This window comes from Garra rufa, chromosome 8 (genome assembly GCF_049309525.1).
Source record: "Garra rufa chromosome 8, GarRuf1.0, whole genome shotgun sequence".
NCBI lineage: Eukaryota > Metazoa > Chordata > Actinopteri > Cypriniformes > Cyprinidae > Garra > Garra rufa.
Window position 1 is genome coordinate 12,190,492 of NC_133368.1, and position 16,541 is coordinate 12,207,032.

Consider the following 16,541-nt stretch of genomic DNA (forward strand, 5'->3'; position numbering starts at 1 on the left):
GACTTCGTGATTGGTAGATAGTTGGAGGGTGGAGCCTCAGACCAAAACACAAGGGTTGTTCAATGCCGCCGATACCACAAAAAAATCTAGCATCGGAATCGGCGAGTACTTGAACCCACGTACCGATCCGATACCATTTTGTTAAGATATAAGTTATTCCCGCTAGCAAATCAGAAGCTAGTTCTTCTTCGCGCCTCAGAATGCAAACAGTGTTGCCACAAGCAACCACTGTTTAGAGCAGCGAAGAAGAAATACAAATGTGCTAGCAGTTTGTCTGCTAAAACGGCGGCATGTCTCATATGTAGGGCTTTATGATTTCTGCGATGCGGAAAACACGGAATCGCGGAATCCAGTCAAAATGGAATTTACAGTTTAACGCGGAACGTCACGGAATTTGTCAAAGTTTGATGCATTAATCAAAGTTATACTACAGGGCCGTTGAATGCTTGAATCTGATTGGCTAACGAACGTTCTAGAGGTGTGCATTATATTCAGGGAAACGCACGGCGAACGTAGTTCCAGGCAGCTTTAGACCGCAGTGCATGTCTATATCACTTCGCCATACGATTTCAGTTATTTCAAAGGTCCTTACAGCCCAAAACAGCAAAATAACTAAAACCCACAATGACACTGGCCAAGCTAATAAATACAGTAAACATCAGGATAAAAACGACAGATTATTTCCATGTTTTTTTCCACAATATATTACGTTTTATTATGTACGGAAAGCACAAACTATTTCTCTCGCCCTCTCTCACTCAACTCACAGACGCACACACATAACGTTACAGTTTGCAGACTTTGCACTGGCGTTAGCATTCGCGCTATTAGCTAATGTTGTTAGCGCTGCTCTGACGATTAACAACTTAAAAACGACATGACAGCTCTCACAAGCGAGGTAACAACGGCGTGGTCTTGAAGAAAATGAACTTAAAGTTTAACTGTTAGTAGAGACGATGCTGCCAGTCACCCTTGAGAGACACAGATGTGAGAGAGGTAAAGTCATACACTTAGTTTTTCTCTCCCTCACTCTTTCCGTCTGTCTGCTTGTCTTTCGGTCTGTCTAAACCTCATTATTAACGGCATTATTTTGCTATTAATAGCCCAAGCGTTGTTACTAGTTCTAAAATGACGTTTTGGAACTAGCAACGAAGCTGTTGAATGAGCTGCGTAAGAAATTAATCCTACTCACAATAGGGTTTTAAGGATAAAAACGGGACGAATGTCTTGAAATATATCATTTGATCGATGTCTTGAGGTGTGGTAACTGTAGTATAAGCGGAATAATTGACTTCGGGCCGTAGAATTCTGCGAAAATAATGCACACCCGAGGTGTAACGGCCACTCCGCTTCGCGTCGTGACCGCATCACCACCTCGGGTGTGCATTATTTTCTAAGAATTCTACGGCCCGTCGTCAATTATTCCTTACGTAGTTCATTACACTTAAATCAAATCGTGATATGGACTAATATTAAGCCGAAAACCGACTGTTTAAATATGAATTAATGCGTGGTTCTGTTTTAATGAATTGTACAGGCGCGTGGTTTGTTTACTCCTTGTACTGAAGCACGCGGGACACTTGCGGTAATATTAAAGGGCTCCAGACTGTGACCAATTTTTCTGCCAGTGTTATTAATTTTCGTGAGCGGTCACACTGGCGCAACCACCGCGTTGTTCAACTCATAAGCTCTGCCATTTCTGTCTCAGATGAGAAACATAAAATGGCACGCGAAACGAAAGTGAAACTAACACAACACGTTTGAGCTGCTCAGCGCTGACAGTTTATCAGCTTGGACTGCAATGCAAACAAACTTGCACAAACCCCGAACAGCTTTATTCGGGAGCCAACGTTGATTTTGCAACACTGTTACTGCTGCGAGATGCAGTGAGGAGCATTTGAAAATGCCGCACAATGAATAAGGTTGCTGCGAGATCTAGTGAGAATCTTTCAAATTCTGGCCAAAATTCTCTGTTATAAACAGGGCTGATGTACGTTAGAAAACCAGATTAGTAATACTAACTATATGAAAAAATATTACTGTCAAATGTATGTCATATAATAAAAATACTCTAGTTCACTGTATATATCACTGTATGTTTGTTTTATTAAGGGATAAGTCTGAAGCACACCATAAAATAATTTATTAGTATTATTTACAGCTGTATATACAATTACACACCCAGGTAGAGGTCTGCATTCCCGCGGCTCTCCCGCGGGAACCGCGGGACCCGACCAGAATTCTTGCGACGCGGGAATAAATTTCCAAATAAAAGCGGTTGCGGTCGGTAACTCCGGTGTAATTTGAACGGGAGCGGGCGGTAACAATATCCCGTTCCCGACGTATTTTCTGAACAGCAAATCTGAGCTTTACTCATTTTTATCGAGCACCTGTCGGCAACAGCCTGCGCTGATAACTGTTATGCACTCGCTGCACTCATGGACCAGTGCTTTCTGCGTCATGCATTTTATTGGCAAGGTCTCATAGGCGCGGAAATGGGGTACTGATGGTGTTTTTCTGTGCGCAAATGTTTATCAGCGTTACTCCAGAGCGCAAAGCCACGTTTGGAGTGCCAAAATCTTCATAAAGTTATGCTGACTGATTTTTCGCAATCCGTGTGGTTGTTAACTCCTGACCCAAACCCGTCTTTTTTCCGCTTTGCCAAAACAATTTATACTACTACGGCAATTAAAATGTTCAGTTTTGTATGTAATGGAAAAGTGATTATAATTTCGTTTCTTTTTTATTAAGTTAATTTAGAAAAAAGCGTTTGGAGCATTTTTTGTTCGTTAAACGTAAGCTTTTTGTTTCTTAAAGTAACGACCAAGCGGAGTTGACCTACTCTGTGTTTGAATTTGACTTCTCAGAATTGGCTACATATATAGATATAAATAATAATATATAAATGTGCGCTATTTGGCGCATGTCTGTGCAGAGAGTGGAAGCTAAAATGCATTTAGGCTCAAGCCCGATCACTTACATTTTTTTTTTCAGTGTAAACTATTTAACCGTTGTTTTTGTCAGACATGATAAATATATATAGAAAGCTTTAAATTAGTACTTAACGAAATAAAACAGATCGAAAACAAAAACTCTTTTATTATGCAGCTAATCCGTAAAGATGAATTTCTCTCTAAAGGTGCGTCCAATGAGGAGATGGATGAGGAGGATCGTTAAAAACTCAGAAAACACAATAGTTTATAAATAAATTATTAAAATATCTCCTTACTATTTCACAGTCATGTTGATTATTTTTGCTGGTGCTTTGTGACAAGCTACTGCCTACTGCGTGCACTTTTTTATCACCATTGAATGTATAAAATATAATTGTAGCCCGCATTTGATCTATGATGGGGTGAAATACAGGGCTGTAATATACGTCTTAACAGTGGAACATGGAAATATAATAGATGTACTGCGAAAAAAAAGTTAAACTCGATATTGTTTCCTGATGGTTAAATGTGAGATTCTGGAAACGAGAACTAATTTTAGCGGGAACGGTCGGGTCGGGAAGAAAATTATTCTAAGCGGGTAGCGGGTGAACAAAGTGTGAATATATAGCGGGAGCGGGTGGGTGCGGAATAAAACCTCGCGGGAGCGGGCGGGAGCGGGACTAGAAAAGCAGTCCCACGCAGACCTCTACACCCAGGTATCGGATTAGTACTCGGTATCGGCCGATACCCCGAGCCCAGGTATCGGAAATTCGGAATCGGTATCGGGAAGGAAAAAAGGGTATCGGAACATCTCTACAAATGACAACAATAATATCAGTTGAGGGCTGCAACTTGCACTTTTAAATGACAATATCCTGGCCGGACCACTGTTGTCAGTGATATAAGTATTTGAAATGAACATGATTTCTTAATGTCTAGTGACATGTCAGGGCCATTTTATGATTAACTGACATAAATTTCTTACATATTGTTCCTTTAAATTTCAAAAAGTCAAAAGTACTTTAAGCACCTTGTATGAACCCTGGTTATAATACGTTATGTTGGAAAAAAAAAATACATGTAAAAAGAAATAGGCTAATTTGTCTGACACCAAAATACATCAGCCCATATCTGCTAAAAGAATAATTAAAACTAACTACCTTTGTTATTATTTTGTCTGTAGTATTTCAAGATGGTGCATACCAAATATTGTGCAAAATAGATAAACAGCCTAGGGCGGTGAACAGTATGTTTTTTCATAAACTCAAACATTCTCTTGAATATCATCTTTCAGTTTTGCTGACATCCTTTGATTCGTTACAGTATGAAACATTTCCAAACAATACATTTCAGTTCAAAAGCCTTTTATTCAACATTTGAAAAACATACTATCCATTCCCTTCCATCATAAACAGGTTCTTTAAAAAAAGAAAACAAATGTTACCATTTGATGTGCAAATGTCTTGTCCACAGTGCTCTGTATCATGAGCATCATGTAAACATACAATCTAGAATGGCTGTCATTTATTCTAGGCTGCATTTGTACTTCAACAGCAGTATACAGTGTTTTACAGTCCATCTCATCTGCTTTTACAAATGCATCATATCACCCAAATCATTCTCTTGCCATATGTTGCAACATAATTAACAGCATTATTAAAAAAAGTAATGCAACTTGCGCGACAGAAACCAATCAGGTAGCACTCTGGTACTACCGGTTATCTAGTGTAACAATGCAAGTTAACAATAAAAGTGCTATTTGAGAGACAATGACTTATTCTTATTAAATCATAACATCTACCAAAACCAATACTGTCCTTATGTTCATATATAATTATTCATATCATTTGTCAATTGGTTTCAATGGTTAGAAAATTGTGCTGCAATTAGGTAAATTATTTGCACGTAAACACTTGAATGCATAATGCTCTAGGTTTCAGCCATCAGGCATATTGCAGTGGTGCTGTATTGCATTTGTTAACAGTACTTTTCAACTTCAAATCACTTGATGTTATTTTATTTCCACTTCAGGTCTAGAAGCAACAGTTGTGCCCAGCCAGCTGGGCCTGAGACATTAAGGTCAGAGCAGTTTAATAGCAGCCATCCCTCCAGCTGCCATCACGCAGGGCGCTCAGAGCAGAGACACTCTTCGGCGGAGTGAGTAAACTGCAATGACAGTGACTAGTGTTAATGACAGCAATACAGTTGAGCTCAAAAGTTAACATACGCCTTGCAGAATCTGCAAAATGTTAATTATTTTACCAAAATAAGAGGGATAATACAAAATGCATGTTATTTTTTATTTAGTACTGACCTGAATATGATACTTCACATAAAGACATTTACAAGAGAAAATAATTACAGAAATGACCCCGTTCAAAAGTTTACACACACTTGATTCTTAATACTGTGTTGTTACCTGAATGATCCACAGCTGTTTTTTTGTTTAGTGATAGTTGTTCATGAGTCTCTTGTTTGTCCTGAACAGTTAAACTGCCTGCTGTTCTTCAGAAAAATCCTTCCAGTCCCACACATTCTTTGGTTTTTCAGCATTTTTGTGTATTTGAACCCTTTCCAACAATGACTGTATGATTTTGAGATCCATCTTTTCACACTGAGGACAACTAAGGGACTCATATGCAACTATTACAGAAGGTTTAAATGCTCACTGATGCTTCAGAAGGAAACATGATGCATTATGATCCAGGGGTGAAAACTTTTGGACAGAAGGAAAATGTGTACATTTTTCTATGTAAGCCCATTTCCGCCACTGAATAAAAAATAAAAAGGTAATTGCGACTTTTTAATCTCACAATTCTGACTTTTTTCTCGCAATTTCAAGTTTACATCTTAAAGTTCGGACTTTTTTTTACTTTTTTTTTTTTACTTAGACAATTGCGAGCTGTAAAGTCAAAATTGTGGGATATAAGCTCACAATTATGAGAAATAAAGTTGGAATTGCGAGATATAAACTCGAGACTTTTTTTCACGCAAATTGTGATTTTGTGAATTATGAAATATAAACTTGCAATTGCGAGTAATAAAATCCAGCTCTGAGGAGAAAAAAAGACTGAGTTTATATCTCACAATTCGGACTTTAATTCTTAGAATTGCAAGTTTATATCATGTACTTCTGACTTTATAACTATTATGAGTTTATATCTCACAATTCTGAGAACAAAAAGAGATGTAAACTCGAAAATGTGAGAAAAAAAGACAGAATTGTGAAATAAAAAGTCACAATTGCTTTTTTAGTTTTTATTCAGTGGTGGAAACGGGCTTCCATATTTTTCTTATTTTGCCTAAATACTGTCCTTCAGAGGCTACAGAAGTCACTTACATGTTTCCCAGAAGACAAAATAAGTTACATTTACCATGATCTTCAAATTCCAAAAGTTTTGCTTAATGCAGTGTTTTTCCTTCTGGAGCATCAGTGAGCGTTTGAACCTTCTGTAATAGTTGCATATGAGTCCCTCAGTTGTCCTCAGTGTGAAAAGATGGATCTCAAAATCATACAGTTGTTGTTGGAAAGGGTTTAAATACACAGAAATGCTGAAAAACCAAAGGACCTGAAGGATTTTTCTGAAAAACAGCATCAGTTTAACTGTTCAGGACAAACAAGGGACTCATGAACAACTATCACTAAACAACAAAACACAGCTGAGGATCATTCAGGTAACAACACGGTATTAACAATCAAGTGTATGTAAACTTTTAAACGGGTCATTTTTATAAATTCAACTATTATTTTCTCTTGTGGACTATATGTAAATTTCCCAATAAGGATCAATTTGTAAGCATCACAAACTTCTCCTGGACGAGAAGCCTCAAGTGAATGTTCAGTAATACATTGGCACAAGTATAGGAGGAAGAATTGTGAATGATTACCTGCGCATGGGCTGGGCAATTTTACTACGTGCGGCCCCATTTGTCCCAACAAAGGAAGCAGGACGAGGTAGAGCGCTGCGACTGGAAGAGGGGGCACTGGGTTTGCTGGGAAGGGGGATGCTGCTGCTGGGGATAGAGTTGAGACTGACAGAGGAAGGCATTGTGGTGGCACTCTGTATGGTTGGGCTCACGTACGCTGTGGCTTTCAGAGGGGGCCGTGTCAAGAAGTTGCCCACGCTCTGAACTCGCTGCTGTAACTGGCCCGGAGAGGGAACTGAAATTGAACAGACAGCAATAAAATTTTATGATAATGTGTGATATAATCTGCTACAAGATAATTCTCATCATTTAATGGTGTTTTGACAGTGTTATAGACTTACTTGCAGACTGTATCTTGGCCAGAGCACTGTGGGAATCAAAACTCTGACTGTTTCGGAGTAAGGAGAAAGGTGAGGACGATGTGGCAATCTGACTGGTCGGAGCAGGAACATTAGGCACACTGATGACGCTGGGAATGCTGGGAGCTCGAATTAGGTTTGGCATGCTCCTCCGTAGCTTGTCTGAAAAAAAAAAGACAATGCATGCTGAAATGTTCAAGTACTTAGGTAAGGTATAGTCTATATTCAATGAACACTACCAGTCAAATGTTTTTGAACAGTAAGCCTTTTAATATTTTTTAATATCTTCTGCATTCCAAGCCTGCATTTATTTGATTTATTTGAGTACAATAACTGTTTTCTATTTGAATATATTTTAAAATGTAATTTATTCCTGTAATTCCTGTAGCATCATTACTCCCATGATCCTTCATAAATCATTGATCCTTCAGAAATCACATGATCTATTCTAAAAGATTTATTCAATTCAATTCAATTCAAGATTTATTATCAACATTTTTATTAAAATTAACGCTGAAGTACTGCAAGGCTATTTACTTTAAGGCCATTTAGTTTGGTTTCCAGACACAAGATGGCGCCAATCAATGATCTATTCTACCGAACAGCCTTCATATCAAAACAGAGAGAGACAGACAGCATATGCTGGTTTTTTCAGCAGGGTGAAGTGACCAGTACCAATATGTCACCATAAAGAATGGTCAAATAACAGTTTAGAAAGATTTTAGTAATATATCTGAATGCTCAATGCTGTGACTGAGCAATGAAAATAAGGAATTCTCAAGAGCTGTGTAATAAAACCTTTAAACAATAAAAGAGCAACTGAAAGGAAGGATTTTACTACACATGTTGGAAAACCAACTATTAAACTTGCCTAAAATGTAGTTCCAACTTGTTGAATTGCTAGTGTTAGCAGTGTATTTTCACTCTATGCTTGATAAGAGTTTGTGCAGTAGTGGTGTTCTGAAATGTTACTTAATATCCTAATGATTTTTGCCATAAAAGAAAAAATCGATAATTCTGACTCATAATTGTGGGGGCAGCCATGGCCTAATGGTTCGATTCCCAGTTCCCACACCGGCAGGAATTGAAGGTGGGGATTGTGAATGAACAATGCTCTTTCCACCTTCAAGACCATGACTGAAGTGCCCTTGAGCAAGGCACTGAACCCCCAGTTGCTCCCCGGGCGATGGAGCAATGGCTGCCCACTGCTCCGGTGTGTGTTCACAGTGTGTGTGTGTGTGTGTGTGTGTGTGTGTGTGTTTGTTCACTTCTCACTGCTGTGTGTGTGCACTTGGATGGGTTAAATGCAGAGGGCCAATTTCGAGTATGGGTCACCATACTTGACAATACGTCATGACTTTCACTTTCACTTTACAATGTATTGCTGACTATTGCTTTCTCATCCAATATTTTGAGGAGACACTGCCTCCCTTGCCTCCTCCGAGGAAATTCCCCCTGGTGTGTATTCTGACCTGTGTTGGCTCTGAAGCTCTGGGTCTCTGTAGCTGTGCTGGAGCTGTGGTTGGGCATGTGCAGCTGCTGGTAAGTCAGGCTGTTGAGGTACTGAGGCGTGGAGGGGCTGCGCCGGCAGTCTTTCATGCTGGAGAGGTTCTGTGAGTGGGATGTGCTGCGCTGCATGGAGGACGTCCGAAAGAGCCGTGGCTGCGGAGCGGATAGCTGATCGTACTCCTCCTCTTCCTCCAGCTCAGCCTCACTCCTCATGCTCCTGCGTGCACCTGTGTGCACTGAAAAACTGGCACTGCGGCGTGTGGCTGTGGCAGCGGTGCTTGCGTACTCCTGCCGTAGACCTAAACACAAACATGTGTGTCAGTGGGTTTACATAAAGCATCCTAAATACAAAATACATTTTCAACCCCATTCCACACTTTTAGAAAGTATATTAAAAAATGTCAGTAATCTAACGGCTTTTGGTTCCCATTGACTTTTGACAACCATTTTTGTTTTTAAGCGACAATACTATAGAAATGAAACTTGGCTATATTTTAGAGTAGTCAATGTGCAGCTATATAGCAGTATAGATTTACTGTCCCCTGAAAATAACTCAGCATACAGCCATTATTGTCAAAATAGCTGGCAACAAAAGTGAGTCCACCCTAAGTGATAACAGCAGTATGTTGTTTAACCATGCAAAGCCACATGTCCTATTCATCATGTTTATGTTTTTGTCTGCCTGACAGGACCATACAAAGTTATTAAAGCAGTTAAAGTTAGGTGCTTAATGTACAATTTTCTCATACTGACCACTGGATGTTCAACATGGCATCTCATGGCAAAGAACTCTCAGAGGATTTAAGAATTAGAATAGTTGTTTTCCACAAAGATGGCCAAGACTATTAGAGGTTCAGTAACACCCTGAAACTGAGTTACACTACAGTGGTCAGGGTCATACAGAGGGTCGAGGGTTGCAAGGGTCGATCAACGAAGTCGAGCACTCGTTCTGTGCATCTGGCTTTAAAAAACAGTTGCATGAGTGCTGCCAGCATTGCTTTAAAGGTTGCAGAAGTAGAAGGTCAGCTTGTCAGAAGAAAGCCTCATCTGAAGCTGGCTCACAAGAAAGCCTGCAAACGGTTTGCTGAAGACAACCTGTCCAACAGCATGAATTACTGGAACCATGTCCTGTGGTCTGATGAGACTATAAGATAAACACGTTTGGCTCAGATGGTGTCCAGAATATGTGGCGATGCCCTGGAGAGAAGTATCAAGAAAATTGTGTCTTGCCTACAGTCAAGCATGGTGGTGGTAGCATCATGGTCTGACATGGTACTCACTTTTGTGACATACTGTAGGTTTGGAATGACATGAGGGTGGGTAAATGATAACAGAATTTAAATTTTTGAAAGAATTATCCCTTTAATAGAATCTACAATGCAATATATTAAAGCAGACGTACTCTCCTCCTGCAGTCGGGCCATGACCTCCACATCGGTCATGTCCTGAAGCTTATAGCTCATAGAGATGGAGTCGTCCTCCAGCTCAGAGACACTGAGCTCACTGTCTACGGACGACTGAGGACTGAGAGGCCTTTGCCGATGGCTATTACCTGAAAAAGACATGGAGAGGTGCATTTATTTAAAGTGCATTTTTATACTGATCGAAAATCACAGTTTTTTTTAGTACACAAAATATGACACATTTTAAAAGACATCACAATAAACATTACTTATGAAGTATGTAAACTAAATGAAACATTCACTAATAATGTTTTTAGTTTTATCTTAAATGAAAATTCTACTATAATATTTATGGTGACCTATGCTAAGTAACATTTTGGCTCTTTTTACTTCATATGAATGTTTTTGTCTTCAGGGAAAGAAATATTTTTGAGAATTAGTAGATCGAAATCGTGAAAACCTCTATTCTTAAGGCTCATGTGACACTGAAGACTGGAGTAATGATGGTGATAAATTCAGCTTCGCCACCACATGACTAAATTACATTTTAAAATATATATTAAATAGAAAACATTTTATATATTTAATAATATTTCACAATAGTACTGTTTTTGATCAAATAAATGCAGCCTGGGTGAGCATAAGACCCTTCTATTAAAACCTTATCAACCCCAAACTTTAAAAGACTCACTGGAAAGATTGTGTGCATGCTTGCATGATGGGATATCTTGATCAAGCTTACTGTGTGTAGCCGTGTGATAGAGGAATGTGGGAGATCTTTCGGTTAGGCTTAAGCAGTTCCTCCCTGTGAGAGACTTCAGGTGGTTTGGTGAAGGTGGATCTAGAGAGAGGTGATAGATATATTAGACTACGGTGAGTAAAAATCACCATCACAATAAGCAAAGCTATAAAGACTACATCTTTGTTGAGTTATCACTTACTGTCCAATGTAAAATCTGTGTCCTGAAGCAAAACCAGTTGAGAACCACTGATCTAATGCATATAAATCTATAATCCAACTAAGACCATTTGCAGACCTTCTGTGACCGAGTATCACAACCAAATCTTTGTCTTGTGTAACAGATGCTGCAACCGCCACTACCAGACCCCATAAGGTCATCACAACTCATCAGTGATGTCTCACATTTCACATGGCTTGAAAAATGCTGAGCTGATCGAAGGAAATGATACCTGATGCCTGTATAAAATCAGTATGTTCTTTCTCAGCTTTTCTGACTGCTACGTCTTTGTTTCTCAACTACCTAGTTTATCAGTATATTTCAATCAAAAATTAGTTCAAAAACAGTTCTATGTTATACATACTGTATGACCCCTGTAAAAAAGAAGAGCACTTAAAGTGACAGTTCACCCAAAAGTGAAAATTCTGTCTTCAGTTACTCTCATGTCGTATCAAACCTGTAAGACCTTTGTTCATCCTTAGAACACAAATAAAGATATTTTTGATGAAATCCGAGAGCTTTCTGACCCTGTATAGACAGCAGGACACAATCAAGGTCCAGGAAGGTAGTAAGGACATTTTTCAAATATGTGACAGTATTGGTTCATCTGTAATGTTATGAAACTATGAGAAAAAAAAAACGACTTTATTCAACAATTTTTTCTCTTCTGCGTCAGCTTCTGCCGTGGGTCAGAATGCTCTCAGGTTTCATTAAAAAATCCTTTCTGTTCCGAAGATGAATGAAGGTCTTGCGGGTTTGGAACAAAATGAGGGTGAGTGACTAATGACAGAATTTTCAAATGTGAAATGTCCCTTTAAGAGTCCTTCTTTTTCACAAGGGTCATATGTATAATATAGAACTATTATTAATTTTTGATTGAAATATACTGATAGTAAAGTACTACAGTACTAAAAGTAAGCTATGTTGTTTTAACAAGGGCTTGTATAATACACAGTATAAATGATATAGTTTATTAAGCATACAATACAGAATCTCTATTAGGCAGTTAGGAAGAGTTAGAGAAAGTATGTAATGAATAATAATGAAAAGGGGTTTCGTGTCTAGAGTTAGAATGAGTGAGGCACACGTGTTACCTGTTTGCTCAGTTAGTGCAGGTTTAGTAAAGGGTTTAGAACAGCTGCTTAAAGATGAGAGTCCATCTACAGGACTGTACAAAACGCTTGAAGAGAGGACGCCCCTCCATCTTTTGACTAATGGGAAAAGAGAAGTGCAATTAATTAAAAAAAAAAAAAAATCACACACAGCAACATTAATATACAGTTGAGGTCAAATGTTTACATGCAGCTTTAAGAATCTGCAAAATGTTAATTATTTTAGCAAAATAAGAGAGATCATATAAAATGCACATTCTTTTTTATTTAGTACTGACCTGAATAAGATATTTGACATAAAAGATGTTTGCATATAGTCTACAAGAGAAAATAATAGTTGAATTTATAAAAATGACCCTGTTCAAAAGTTTACGCACACTTGATTCTTAACACTGTTGTTTCCTGAATGATCCACAGCTGTTTTTTTTTGTTTAGTGATAGTTGTTCATGAGTCCGTTGTTTGTCCTGAACAGTTAAACTGCCCGCTGTTCTTCAGAAAAATCCTTCAGTTCCCACAAATTCTTTGGTTTTTCAGCGTTTTTGTTTGAATCCTTTCCAACAATGAGATCCATCTTTTCACACTGAGGACAACTGAGGGACTCATATGCAACTATTACAGAAGGTTCAAACGCTCACTGATGCTCCAGAAGGAAACACAATGCATTAGGAGCCAGGGGTGTAAACTTTTGCACAAGATGAAGATGTGTACATTTTTTTTCTTTTAGTACTGCCCTTTAGAAGCTACAGAAGCTACTTACAGAAGACAAAATAAGTTAAATTTACCCTGATCTTCAAATTAATGCATAGTTGTTCCTTCTGGAGCATCAGTGTGTGTTTGAACCTTCTGTAATAGTTGCATACGAGTCTCTCAGTTGTCCTCAGTGTGAAAAGATGGATCTCAAAATCATACAGTTGTTGTTAGAAAGGGTTCAAATACACACAAATGCTGAAAAATAAAAGAATTTGTAGGACCTGAAAGATTTTTCTGAAGAACAGCAGGCAGTTTAAGTGTTCAGGACAAACAAGGGACTCATGAACAATTATCTCTAAACAAAAAAACAAAACAAAAAACAGCTGTTGATCATTCAGGTAACAACACAGTATTAAGATTTAAGTGTATGTAAACTTTTGAACAGGGTCATTTTTATAAATTCAAGTATTCAACTATTATTTTCTCTTGTGGACTATATGTAAACATCTTGTATGTGAAATATCTTATTCAGGTCAGTACTAAATAAAAAATAACATGCATTTTGTATGACCCCTCTTATTTTGGTACAATAAAGTTAAAAAATATGGAATTCACAATTTTGAAAAACAGTAACTAGGACATTCTTCTAAATCTCTCCTTTTGTGTTCCAAAGAAGAAGGAAAGGTTTGAAACATTAATTTTGCTTCAAACTATTCCTTTCAAAGAGTGAAACTGGGGTTAAATGAGTTATTGGTAGCCAAGCGGACCACAGTACTTATGCGTACCTCAACAATTAGCCTTTCCAAGAACGCATAAAAACAAGCATTCACGGCTACCCAGAAAAACAAAGGTTTTCAGAGGCTGCTGGAACAAAGATGTATTCATGACCCCGTTTGCAGAGAGCCAAGCTTGCTGAATCTGGCCTTTCAAAAGCCTTTCACAGCATCCGCAACTCCACAACACACATCTCTGTATACATGCACCTCATACATCATTTATGTATGGACTGATCCAAAGGAATAACTGATACAAAAACATTTCAGCATGTCCCCAGGACAGTCTCCAATACATCTGTGTTAGTTGGTTAGGGCTGAGTCTGCAGGCAGATTTATATAGGAGTAGTTTCTATGGATACCATTCCCTCCAGCAGAATATCTGAGCTATACAAGTACAGGAAATGTAGGTTATGTATTCACCTTTTAGCTGCCACTGCAGTGCTAATTTTATATCTCCTCAAGTCTTATTATATATTATCTTATCAGGTTCATATATTAAGCTGAGTAACAGTAAACACTCCCTAATCTTCTACTGATCATTTTCAGATCTGCATTATATATAGATGTAGATGAGTTCAGAAGAGATTTAGAGAAATCACTTGCTCAGCAATGAATCCTCTGCAGTCAATGGGTGCCGTCAGAATGAGATTCCAAACAGCTGATAAAAACACCACAAAAATCCTCAAGTAATCCACACCCCTCCAATCTATCAATTAACATCTTGTGAGGTGAAAAGCTGTGTGTTTGTAAGAAACACATTTCTTTTTAAGACGTTTTTAAGTTTAAACCATTGCTTTCAGCTAAAATATGACTCCTCTGTCCATCGTATTTCATTCTCCAGTGAAAAAGTTGTCTCATCTGTATCAGGAGAAAAATCTGCACAGATCAAGCTCCATTTAGAAGCAAAAACAGTTCGAAACAATTATGTCAGAGGATTTTGATGTGAGAGGACAACAGGAGATCAACTTTTTCACTAGAGGAAGCATTATTATGGATTACAGACTCAGCAATGGATCATCTGCAGTGAATGGGTGCCGTCAGAATGAGAGTCCAAACAGCTGATAAAAACATCACAATAATCCACAAGTCATCCACATAATTCCAGTCCATCAATTGACATCTTGTGAAGTGAAAAGTTGCGTGTTAGCAAGAAACAAATCCATCATTAGGACATTTTTAACTTTAAACTGTTGCTTCTGGCTAAAATATGCGTCTATAATCCATAATAATGCTTCCTCTAGTGAAAAAGTTGATCTCCTGTTGTCCTCTCACATCAAAATCCTCTGACATACTTGTTTTGAACTGTTTTTGCTTCTAAATGGAGCTTGATCTGTGCAGATCTTTCTCCTGATACAGATGAGACAACTTTTTAAAGTTAAAAACTTCTTTAAAAAGACATTTGTTTCTTACAAACACACAGCTTTTCACTTCACATGCTGTTAACTGATGGACTGGAGTGGTGTGGATTACTTGTGGATTATTGTGATGTTTTTATCAGCTGTTCTGATGGCACCCATTGACTGCAGAGGATCCACTGGTGAGCAAGTGATGTAATGCTTAATTTCTCTAAATCTGATCCTATGAAGAAACAAACTCATCTACATCTTGGATTACCCGAGGATGAGTCATTTAAAAAAAATATTTTTTTTATTAAAAGCTATAATGGTCAGTCCCTAAACCTCAAACTCAACTTTGACCATAAACAACACTGAAATTTTAGACATTAAGGTTAGTACCTTGGTCCAGTTTGTAGCATAATGAGCGTTTGGCTAACTCCACCTCTGGTCTGGGGTTGTCCAGCACATGTCTGCACCACTGAAGAGGACTGAGGAGAAGATGAAACAGCTTTGCTTTTGGAGACACGTACAACCTGGTGACATAAAAACGTGGTCAGAACATCCAAACCTGTATTTGTCCTAGTATTTGTTTTATCCCTCTTTTACTTCATGCAAAAAAGTATTTTATAAGGTGGCAATTTTGTTTGAATTCATACAATGTTATTCAGATGAAAACATTGAAATTCACACTAAATAGTCACCAGTTCAGCAAAACATATAGTTACAAAAATCCATGAGATATCGGCAGCAGTGTTGGACAGTAACTTGCCTTGCGAAAGTATTCATACCCCTGCATTTTTTTTTCACATTTTATGTTACTGCTTTAAAATATTTTTTTCCACATCAATCTACACTCCATACACGGTAAGGACAAAGCACAAAATCTGTTTTTTAACATCTTTGCAAATGTATTAAAAATAAAAAACTTAAATGATTCCATTGCGAAATTCATCATTCAAAAAAAAAAAAAAACTGCCTGTAGAACTCAGAAACAGGATTGCATCAAGTGTTCAGAAAAAAATGTTCTGCAATAAAGGTTCACAGAAGCATGTAGTCTCCATTACCCTTAATGGAAGTAGTTTGAAACAACCAGGTCTCGTCCTAGAGCTGGCCTCCAGACCAAACTGAGCAATTGATGGAGAAGGGCTTTGGTTAGACTGGTGACCAAGAACCTGATGGTCACTCTAGTTGAGCTCCATGATCATATGTGGAAATAGGAGAAACCTACAGAAGGACAAACATCACTGACACACTCCACTGATCTGGGCTTTATGGCGGTGTGGCCAAACTCAATCCTCTGCTCAGTGGAGACACATGAAAACACACTTGGAATTACCAAAAAAACATCTAAAGGACCCTCAAACTCTGAGAAACAGGATTCTCTGGTCTGATGAACCTCAATTCCAAGCATCATGTTTGAAGGAAACCAGGCACTGCTCATCACCTGTAGAGTATCATCCCAAAAGGAAAGTGTGCTGGTAGCAGCCTCATGGCTGTGGGGCTGTTTTTCAGCGGCAGGGACTGAGGGACTCATC

The 16,541-nt window shown here is 38.3% G+C and overlaps 1 protein-coding gene across 1 annotated transcript; it reads right to left on the reverse strand.

The window, feature by feature from the left end:
• Window positions 1–4,395: 4,395 nt before the first annotated feature.
• On the reverse strand, window positions 4,396–10,966 carry LOC141341048 (SLAIN motif-containing protein 1-like). Its single transcript, XM_073846190.1, has 5 exons — window positions 10,874–10,966; window positions 10,131–10,280; window positions 7,202–7,381; window positions 6,822–7,095; window positions 4,396–5,099 (listed from the first exon to the last, which is right to left on the reverse strand). Exons 2-5 carry the CDS (start codon window positions 10,189–10,191, stop codon window positions 5,024–5,026), a joined length of 591 nt encoding a protein of 196 aa, XP_073702291.1. The 5' UTR covers window positions 10,192–10,280; window positions 10,874–10,966; the 3' UTR covers window positions 4,396–5,023.
• Between the last annotated feature and the right edge of the window lie 5,575 nt (window positions 10,967–16,541).

What these genes read in the sequence shown, in the direction of transcription:
- LOC141341048 (XM_073846190.1), bottom strand. Translation starts at nt 10,191, where the DNA reads ATGAGCTATAAGCTTCAGGACATGACCGATGTGGAGGTCATGGCCCGA. An exon ending in GGCCCGACTGCAGGAGGAGA is followed by an intron (nt 7,382 to 10,130) that starts GTACGTCTGCTT and finishes TTTTTTTTTCAG; the next exon opens with ACAAGCTACGGAGGAGCATG. An exon ending in ATTGCCCAGCCCATGCGCAG is followed by an intron (nt 5,100 to 6,821) that starts GTAATCATTCAC and finishes CTGTCATTGCAG; the next exon opens with TTTACTCACTCCGCCGAAGA.